At 57.7% G+C, this 9,955-nt stretch overlaps 1 protein-coding gene across 1 annotated transcript; it reads left to right on the top strand.

Annotated features, from left to right (window-relative positions):
* The first annotated feature begins 1,263 nt into the window (after positions 1 to 1,263).
* Positions 1,264 to 9,896, top strand: RER1 (retention in endoplasmic reticulum sorting receptor 1). Its single transcript, XM_024760281.1, has 7 exons — positions 1,264 to 1,455; positions 3,327 to 3,408; positions 4,448 to 4,552; positions 6,327 to 6,426; positions 7,701 to 7,779; positions 8,949 to 9,084; positions 9,651 to 9,896. The coding sequence occupies exons 2-7, from the start codon at positions 3,328 to 3,330 to the stop codon at positions 9,738 to 9,740; spliced, it is 591 nt and encodes a 196-aa protein (XP_024616049.1). The 5' UTR covers positions 1,264 to 1,455; position 3,327; the 3' UTR covers positions 9,741 to 9,896.
* Positions 9,897 to 9,955: the final 59 nt, after the last annotated feature.

Here is a 9,955-nt window from a genome sequence, read left to right as displayed (position 1 = left end):
GCTCCAGCCCCCCGCTGGCGCGTCCTGGAAGGGGCCCGTGGGGCCTCGGTGCCCTCGCCGACCCAGGGCGGCCTGCGGGATTTGGGTAGGAAGCGTCGCGGTGGACTTGGGTGTCTTGAGGTCAGGTCCTGGTCATTCTGCGAACCGAGAATTCCGAGCGCTCGGGCCGAGCCGCCCGACGGCGCCCCGCGTGCTGGGCCCAGAGCTTCCTCCGGAAACTTGCCCTGGGCATCTGGGCTTGGGAGCGTCCCGGGGCGCCTGCTGCTCGGTCGGGTGGGTCTCACTTTAGGGGATGTGTAAGGCGGACCCCCCGAGGCCCCCGGTTGTGGTGGTGCAGGTACGGTGTGGTCAGGGCCCGGTGGAGACGGGAAGGTGGTCACGCCCAGGGGAGGGAGCAGCCGGCGGCGGGGCTTGGCCGAGCGCTCGAGTGGATGGGGTCTGGAAGGGCATTTCAGCGGAGGGAACAGCATCAGACGGCAAAAGTGTGGAAAATTACCACGCTGGGGACCCAGGAGGGATGGGGAGGGGGATGAACGGAGAGGCAGTGGGAGCCAAATTGTGGGTGACCCGTGCGCCAGGCGGGACTGTCCTCTGTGTAACGGGGGCCATCTGAGGAGGGAGGTCCACTCCACAGACAAGTGCAGTGATGACTCTGGAACTCTGTACGCAAACCTCCAGACGTGATACTCCTGGTCTCTGCTTGGAATGGTTTTGTCTTACTTTTGCCTGTGTTTTCTTGAGGCTGAGCCTGAAGCAGTGACATCCAACAGAGAACTTACCCACTGCGAGCTCTGTGCCGGGCCCTGTGGGCCGTGGGGCTGGCAGTGGACAGACAAGGCTCCCCCTCAAGAAGCTTGCGTTGTAGTAGGAGGCAATAGAGAGAGAAAGCGGAAAGCGATCAGAAACGATTCCCACACAAAATAAAACAGGGTGACAGGATGGGAGGGACCGGCACCTGTTGGACAGTCACAGGGGGCCTCTCTCGAGGCGGCGGCCTTGGAACAGCAGAGGGGAGAGGACCGCAGACACCCAGCCGTGTCTGAGGGAGACCCACTCGCTCCCTCCCTCCCTCGGTCGCCCTACGGGCCGGGCCTGCTGCTGATGCTAACACGGCTGGCCGCTCACTCCCACAGAGGCCCGGGAGGGGCCTACGGTGCTTTACAAATCGGAGTGGGGCCGGCCGAGGTGGCCTGGGCCGTTTGACTCCAAAGTTCACGTTCTAAACGTCGCTGTACGCAAGCTCAGCCGTGGTGTGGAGCCGTGCGTTACCGCGTGTGTCGTTTGCCAGGTGATCTGAAATTGGCTGTTTGGTTTTGGGAAGACTTTGCACACGCTCGGTTGAAAGAATGAGACTCAGAAGCAGTCATTTCTACTTACGGCACGTACTTTAAAGGAATACCCAGGTTTTTCTGGTGTTCACCTTAATGCCTCAGCTCAAGTAGAAGCGTTTTAAAGGTAAACACTTTGGTCATAAAAACGTAAAATAAGGGGTAACTTGTATGGAACCGAAGGATAAATGATGTTACTGATGTAGCTTTGTGCTGGCCTGGCTGTGGCCTAAAGAGGGTGGCTGGCTGTCCTAGGTAACATGTTCTAATGTAGCCCCTTTTAAAAAATGGAATTTTCCCAGTTGAACGTAAAGACAAACCTTCTCAAAAGACAGGACTAGGAGTTTGCCTGTTCAGTTCAGCCTCGGCTCCCCTGAGAGCAAAGGGCATTTCTCAGTCTCCTCCGTGGTACTCCTGGCACTCCTGCACCCGCTGGCCTAGCTGGCCGCCTCCACACGGTGGCTCCAGGAAACGGTGTCATTGAATGACAGACTTTCAGCACAGATGTGATGACGTGTGTGGTGGGACTGCTCAGGTTATTTTAATACCTGAGTTGTACAGTTGACCCTTGAATAACACAGGTTTGGACTGCATGGGTCCACTCACGTGTAGATTGTTTTCACGAGAAAAGTACTGCGGTACCGCACAGTCCGTGGTTGGCTGAACTGCGGATCCAGAGGCCGACTGTAAAGTTATACTGGGCTTGTCGACTGCTGGGGGCCGGCGCCCCTAACTCTGCATTCTTCGAGGGTCAGCTGTAACGGGCACGTTGTTCCACTTGGGACCCGGGATCGCATCGTGAGCCTGCGGACGTGCTCAGTGCACGTGGCGAGGACGTGTCGGCGGGCGTGGGTTCAGGCCCCAGCCCCGCTGTGCGCAGGCCGGGCGTTGGGGCAGCTCGGGCCGTCAGGAGCCGTGGTTTTCTGTCTGAATGGGAAGGGCCGTTGTGCCAGCAGGTGCCATCTCCCCAGTGAGGAAACTGAGCCCGCACAGCCATGCCACTCAGGGGCCCTGGAAACAGACTCCGAGCTGGAGTCCACTTCTGGTCCCCAGCCCTGCCGTGGTGCCAGATCGGGAAGGAGCTGCCCGCAAGTTTGCGGGCAGGGAGAGCTTTGCCCCGGCGTCTTCACCAGCTTCAGGCTGGCAGGGCCCTCCATCCTCTGCATCCTCTGGTCCCGAGGTTCAGGCGGGGGTGTGTTGGGCTGCAGGAGCTGAGGTCAGAGCTACTCTTAACTTTGAGAAGTGGCTTAAGCTATTTGGGGCTTGATCCTCTGTTGTGGAATAGGGGTGACGATGCCCTTGGCTTCCCTTAGTGACCTGGGTTCTCACAGGCTAGATGCGCATGGAATCGCAGGGCATGTTGAAATGGTCAGGAGCAGATAGGATTACCTCCACGCACAGATAAGGAACTGGGACGCAGACGGATGATCACCTGAGGATCCTGGTCATGGAGTGGGGATCGGGTCTGGGAGGACCTGGAGGTGCACAGCTGGCACCGTGGGCAGTGGCCTGGACAGAGGCCAGGGCGGGGCCTAGAGAAGTGGGGGCACCGAGGGGAGCCTGAGGAGTGGCAGGAGGAGGTGCTGGAGGCCGGCGAGCCCCGGGGAGGCTTGGGCGCGGTGGCCCGTGCTGTGGACCGGCCCCGGGAGGTGGACACAGAAATGGGGCCAGAGGACTTGGCCGTCAGCGAGGGCGGCTCCTGGGGACCTGCCGGAGGAGAGTGAGCCAGGTGACATTAGCAGGAACGAAAGTCCACCCGGTGCTGCTGCTTTGCATGTCACATGCCTTCCTGGCTGTCCACCAAAGCGTGTCGCTGGCTGGTTTCTTTTTTCTGGGTGACTGGTGGTAAAGACACACAGAAGGAAGCCACGGCGTGGATGAAACAGTGAATGCTGAGGAAACCTGCTTGACGGTGTTGATGAAGATAGGGCAAAATGATCCAGTCCTCGAGTTCTTTTTACTTAATTTAAAAGTATGTTGTATTTTTCTTGTATACAGCATGTCAGAAGGTGACAGTGTGGGAGATTCCGTCCACGGGAAACCTTCTGTGGTGTACAGATTCTTCACAAGACTTGGACAGGTTGGTTTTCAGGTCACTGAGTGCGGAAACATTTCAATGAGACTTGACCCTGGGACGTTTCCCTGGGGCGTAAGTGTGCTGGCAGACCCCGCAGGGTGGGCGGCCCCTCCCTGGGTCTCTCGTTCACCCTCTTCACCCTCTCAGAAGCTTTTCCCATTGCCGTGAGGGTGCTGGGTCTCCTGAGGTTCAGGCCATGTACTTGTCTTCTGTGTTTTTTTCCAACAACCATTCTTAGCTCCTGGGTGGGATGGACCTGGCGGCCCCTGCTCTGCCCTTGCTGTACCCTCGTCCAGACACCCATGTCTGCGTCCCCTCGGCCCCTCTGGCCCTGGCCCAGGCTTGCGCTCCGTGGCGGGAATACCCCTTGGGGCTGCAGCGAGGCCTATGAGTTCTGGAGGAAGGAGTCTAACTCAGCGAAGAATCGCACAGTTTGGTTCAAAACTAAAACTGTAATTGATTTTTTAAATTAAAAACTAGCATCTGGAGAAGTTCCTAATTATTGAAGCAGGTGCTGGCACGTGGAGGCTCATTCTCACGAATGGTTGAAATTTTTCATCATTAAAGTCTCAAAGTTAAATTTAGACTACACACGTGTATATTAATTACACACACATACACGTGTACGTAGGCACACGTGTGCACACATGTGAATCTAAGGATTAAGGCAGTCAGCTCTGCGGCTCCTGGGCGGGCTGGGACCGGCTCCGGGGGAGGCGGGCTTTGGGACGGGACCTCGGGTGGAGTCCCACATGCAGGGTGGTGACATTCTCCTTTCTCTGTCCCGTCCTCTCTGGGGTTTAAGTTCAGTCTCCCCACGATGGCCCCTTGGGCCGATGCTGTAGGACTACTTGCTGCAAGAGGTGGTTCTGTAGTATTTTTGCTTAAGGGGTGGACTTGCCTCAGGAAACACTGCAAATGTTGGATTAATTGGAGTCACCGCTTAGTGCCATTGACTTAAAATCTGAGGCAGATGCTGGCGAGAAGTGCGCTCTGCAGAAGGAACTGCAGGGTCTCTGTAACGTGGGCACTCTCTTTCCAGATCTATCAGTCCTGGCTCGACAAGTCTACGCCATACACGGCTGTGCGATGGGTGGTGACGCTGGGCCTGAGCTTCGTCTACATGATCCGGGTTTACCTGCTGCAGGTCGGTGCGGGGTGGCGGTGACTGCACTGTGGTGTTGGCTGGGGTGTTGTTTTTCCTTCTGTCTCTGGATTAGGTGGGTTTATGGTGAAGGAAAGGGTCTCTAAAGATAATTTTACAGCTAAGCACCAAGTATAAGAAAGACTTCAGTGACTGTCTTTAAATGTTTTCATCCCGTTCTAAGTTCCTTGTGTTCTGTTGCTGGACTTCCCAGGACAGTCTTGGTGTCAGCCGGGCCTGGTGAGGTGACAGCGCTCGCCAGTGTCCTGGTCTGCACAGGGGACCCTCTGGCGCTCCTGGACCCTGCCTCGGGCGGGACTTACGGGGGCTGGGGACTCTAGGGACAAAATCACCCGCACTGGCCACCCCATTCCCTGGGTGCCGTGAGCTGTGCTGGTGTCCGAGGAGGGCCGGGTGGGGTGACCGAGGGCGGCACGGCTCCTCCAGGCGACGGACGCCCTCCCCGCACCGTTGGTGAGTGCCAGGCTCCTGGACGGGAGGGCTCTGTAGACCCTGAGAGGAGGGCAGCTCATGCTCCCTTGTGTCCAGAGGAAGGAGGCTGAGGCTTTTTCTCCCCCTCCTTGAAAGCAAACACCCTCCTTCCAGGTATTTCCCAAGGTTTAGGAGTGTGTGCGCAGATGGGTACTTCACCTACTGGGTGCTGTGCTGCGTCCAGTGCTCTGGGGAATTCTCACCTAAGCTGAGCATAGAGACCTGACCTTGGATGGTATTGTGTCTGCGTTCCTACAAGGAAGCCTAGCCCTGGCTCGGCGCGAAGGCGGTGGGGCCCCGGTCCGGCCCTGCAGCAGGGTGCGGTCTGTATTGGGTGTCTATAACTGATGTTCAGTTTGCTGTGATCGGGTCTAGATTTTTTTAAGAACCTGGACCTTGGTCCATTCTCAGTGGAATGAATGACCTAGAAACCTTGACTTGGGGGATTTGGGCGGGGGCGGGTGCATCTCGTACGGGTTGGTTCTCCTGTGCTCTGAGCTGAGTCTCTACCCGACTTGGCGTCCCTTCAGATTCAGCCTGCCACGAGGAGCTGTGTGTTAACTCCTCCCTGTGCAGAGTTAACTCAGCTGTTAACTCTGCACGTTTAGGTCTTTGTTGTTTGACTTGAAAACGTTTCGAGGTGGAAAGGGCTCATCTCGTTTGTGTGGAAATGTTCAGGCTTTTACAGTTGCTCCTGCAGTGCAGCTGTGGTTCTGATCGGATGAAGTCTGTCCTCTAAGAGCGAGTCATGTGGCACGTGTGCCCCTTTCTCTGTGCCGCCTGAGGGGGGTTTGGCTCCACGACACTTTGCTGACTTGTGCTTGGTTTACTGATTTTCCGCCTCTGGGTTTCTTCTGGGCAAACGTTATGAACATTCCTGGCACAGTGTGCGGTGGTCTGAACCGCCCGCCGGAAGGAGCCCGAGCCCCAGTGTCTCAGGCTGGTCCGGAGCCTGCGTCTGGGTCAGGCGCCGCTGGCCGAGGGCAGGGCTTGTGACGCGGGTGTGCAGGTCGGGTGTGAGGCTTTGTGAAGCACCCCCGTTTCTGCTGCCTTCCGGGGGGCTGGTGGCTTTACGTTCTGGGTGCACCTAACTGGACCCTTGAAAACGTTTGCCGTGTGGACCTTGGCTTATCCACTCTCAAGACCCACAGTGCGGTTTAAGATAAACTGTCAGCATGGTTGCTCACTGCACTTCGGTCACTTGTTATGACTCCATGTCCTGGTTCAGTCCAGACAGGGAATGGGTTCAGGGGGGCCTCACTGACCGTTTCTCCTTCTCTTCCAGGGTTGGTACATCGTGACCTACGCCTTGGGAATCTACCATCTAAATCTCTTCATAGCTTTCCTTTCTCCAAAAGTGGATCCTTCCTTAATGGAAGATTCAGGTAGAGTAGAGACTGTCCACTTTGCTCTGTTTGGGGAGAGTTGTGGGCTTTCTGTACTTCCCAGGATTGCTCCATTTTCTCTGGAAACATTTGAAATCTAAATTTTGGGGACTGTTCTCTGGGTGCTTAAAATGTACCTGCAAGTTCAGTGATCCTGGCAAGTTTGTGGAACGACTTGCTAAGCCCTCGTGACAGTCACAGGAGGCAGGCGCTCCTGTCACCCCCGTGTGGCAGAGGGGGAAAGTGAGCCGTCAGGCTGTGGAACCTGCTGAGGTCCCGCGGTGGGGGGAGCCAGGGCCTGCTTCCTGGGTAGCTGGCCCGTCCACGTCCCCTCCACGCTTGCCTGTTAGGTCCCTTTCTCACAAAAACAAGCTTCCACGGCAGCTCCACATGGCTGACTGAGGCCACTGGCCCCCCAGTATCCCCTGAGGACGATGGGTTGAAAGGTTCGTGGCTCTGGCTGCTCCTGGCGTACCTGGGCCAGGTGGGGGCCTTGGCACACACCTGCTGGGCCAGCTGGGGGCGGGGATGGCTCACGACCGGATGCTGAGGCCTCCATTCCGGCACGTCGCAGCCACTGTTGGGAAAACCCGACGCAGCTCCTGTGGAGCCCATGGAGTCAGAGGCACAGTCGTTAACGGCAGAGGCACACTTTACGCAGCCTGTTCACGTCACGATCGGAGCCTGTGTATTTTTTTCTGTGGAGTATTTGATGAAAATAGCAAAGGAAACAACCCTTTCATTTGGTGCTGCATTGGGGGGATTAGGAAACAAGAGGCCCTTTCAGTAGGCCTCAGTTTCTCCATCTGTTAACTGGGGAGGGCACCTTCCCACGTGGGGTGGGAGGCGGCTTGGGGGCCTCAGCCCGAGGCCCGGCTCGCGGCTCACTGCAGAGGGTGGCCGTCCTGAGCCCAGCGCCCCTGAGAGTGGATGCACAGCTCCCGCCTGTGTGCTCTCGTGGGCTGTTGACTTTCATCCTCCCTGTACCTCGTGTTGTATAGTTGACACGTTCCTGAAAATCAGCGTGTGGTTGAATTTTTATGTGATCACTTAAACTGGTCTTAAAAAGAAATTCTAATACAGATTTTCTAAAGCAGTGAATCGGTTTCTAAATCAACTGAAGGTCCCCATTTTATGTCCGGTTAAAGGATGTAAATCTGTTTGTCACGTATCAGGCCTGCTGGTTCACAAGCTCTAGGGAACCTTAAAAGGGCAGCTGTGGAAACGACAAGGTACACTGTGTGCCTCACCTCCGGTGACATTCTGCCTTTCAGATGATGGCCCCTCGTTACCAACCAAACAGAATGAGGAGTTCCGGCCCTTCATTCGAAGGCTCCCAGAGTTTAAGTTTTGGTGAGTCACTTCCTAACGGTGGTTGCGAAGGACGCTCGTCCCCACGCATGGCCGTGAGACGGGGGCAGGCGCTTCGGTCCCAGCGAGCCAGCAGCTTAGACTCCTTGGAGAAACGCCAGTTCTGTTGTGTTTCCTCGTTTTGAACGTTGACTCACCCAGAACGTGAAGCGTGCCCGCTGGGCGTGGAGGGGGGTAACGGGGCCTTGTAGTGCCCACCCCCCTCCCAAGGTAACACTGCTGCACCTCGATGCCGCAGAAAAGAGGCTGCTTCTGGGGAGGCGGGTCCCGGGTATGTGGCACACTTGGCCTCGGGGGGACGCTGCTTTGCGCACGGCGCCCCCCCGGTGGCCCGAAGGGAGCCCAGCTCTCTCCCCACTCGGTCCTCAGGGTGGCCTGGGCGTCCCCAGGCCTCCTGGAGGCGGTCACGTGTGTGTGATGCTGTGACAAGTACGAATGTGACAGGAGGATGGAGGTGACCCCCTAGTGTGTGTGTGTTGCGGGGGGGGGGCTGGTCTGTGAACGTGTCTGTCCTGTGTTGTCACAAAAGTGAAGGCAAAGAGCTGCTGCCCTTCAGCCTGTCCTCCTGGTGCAGGGGTGGCCGTGCAGGTGCTCGGTGAGTCCCTGTGGGATGAGTGTGAAACGCTGGGCCCGGGGCTGCCGGGGGAGGGTGGGCAGCGGGCAAGGCCGGGTCCTGCCTGCCTTCTGAAGTGGCCTTTGTTCTCTAGGAAAGGGAGACCAAGGGGGATTTTAAGGAGGGCTGTGACCCTGATGGGTTGGGCCCTAAGCCGGAGGGAGGGTGGCCCTGAGGCCTGACTCCACCTGCTTCTCCTGGGGACACCGCTCGGCCACTGGGGGATGGCCTGCTGGGCGTGTGTGGGACTCAAGCCTTGAGGCTCGGGACTGGATTTCTAGACGTGGGCCCCAGCAGCACATGGGGGGCATCTGCATCCCCCAGCTGCTGGCCTGGGCAGTGCCGGGGCCCCCACTGCTGTTTTACACTTCTGTAATTTCAGAAAACTTCGAGTGTCCAAGGGACTAAGAACGCTGTGTCCGTGGTCCCACGTAGTACGTCAGACACGCCACACGCAGCGCCCACCCCGCTCCGCAAGTGGAGACCCACACCCTCCTCGGGGCCTCCGTCCAGCACTGACCTTCTCTCCTTCCGGTAGGCACGCAGCGACCAAGGGCATCCTGGTGGCGATGGTCTGCACCTTCTTTGAGGCGTTCAACGTCCCGGTGTTCTGGCCCATCCTGGTCATGTACTTCATCATGCTTTTCTGTATCACGATGAAGAGGCAAATAAAGGTAAAAACCCAGATGATTCTGCACCGTGAGACAGTGCCACCCAGCACTGGTAGCTTTGGGAGAGCCGGCTCGGGCCCGAGACACGGGAGGGCCGTGTGGACCCTGCTCTCCCTGCAGGTCTGATGGGTGTGGTGCTCGCTCCCCGCCAGTACAGCACAGCCGGTTAACAGCCTCAGGTCTGGCACATCATACTGTGGGACAGTCAGGGCCCAGGACCTCCTGGATGGTGTGTTCTGCCAACATCACCCTAGAATGGGCCTTGCCAGACAGGGTGGTGCGGCTTCATCCTGGCCTCCACACCCCCCCAACCACCTGGGCCCGGGTGCCACCTATCCCACGTCCCCAGCTCAGTAGCGCTAGCCCGTCTGGCACACAGGGCGTCATGAAGCCCATCCCACACCCTCAGGGTTTCCAGCAGCTCGGCCGGCTCCGCTGGGCAGTGGGGGGACGGGGGCGTCTGCCGGAGCTCTGGCTCCACGCCCGGTATGTGGAGAAGCTGGGGCTCGGAGTTGGAGGGAAGGTGGGTCACGGGGAAGCCGTGCTGAGACGCGTCTGCCTGTCCCCAGCACATGATCAAGTACCGGTACATCCCGTTCACGCACGGCAAGAGGACGTACAAGGGGAAGGAGGACGTGGGCAAGACGTTCGCCAGCTAGACGCGGCCGCCCTCCGCGGGCCCTGGACGGCCGCAAGTTGCTGTGACGCCGTCTTCTTCCCTCACATAAAGTAGTTGATTACAAGGGAGTTATTTTCTTTTTAAAAAGGAGCTTCAATTATTTGTAACCGAAATATCAGGTTCTTGAAGAAACTGGCATTTAAACCGAATCGCGTTGATTTATTTTCCAGTGCCGGTCAGGCGACCAGACGCTGG

This window comes from Neophocaena asiaeorientalis, unplaced genomic scaffold (genome assembly GCF_003031525.2).
Source record: "Neophocaena asiaeorientalis asiaeorientalis breed wild unplaced genomic scaffold, Neophocaena_asiaeorientalis_V1.1 scaffold489, whole genome shotgun sequence".
Lineage (NCBI taxonomy): Eukaryota > Metazoa > Chordata > Mammalia > Artiodactyla > Phocoenidae > Neophocaena > Neophocaena asiaeorientalis.
This window is presented reverse-complemented; position numbering and strand designations above follow the sequence as displayed.

Bases quoted from the DNA above. Each gene is read 5' to 3' on its own strand.
- RER1 (XM_024760281.1), top strand. From the start codon at position 3,328: ATGTCAGAAGGTGACAGTGTGGGAGATTCCGTCCACGGGAAACCTTCT. The intron at 3,409-4,447 runs GTTGGTTTTCAG...CTCTCTTTCCAG, and splicing joins TCTTCACAAGACTTGGACAG to ATCTATCAGTCCTGGCTCGA. The intron at 6,427-7,700 runs GTAGAGTAGAGA...TCTGCCTTTCAG, and splicing joins TTCCTTAATGGAAGATTCAG to ATGATGGCCCCTCGTTACCA.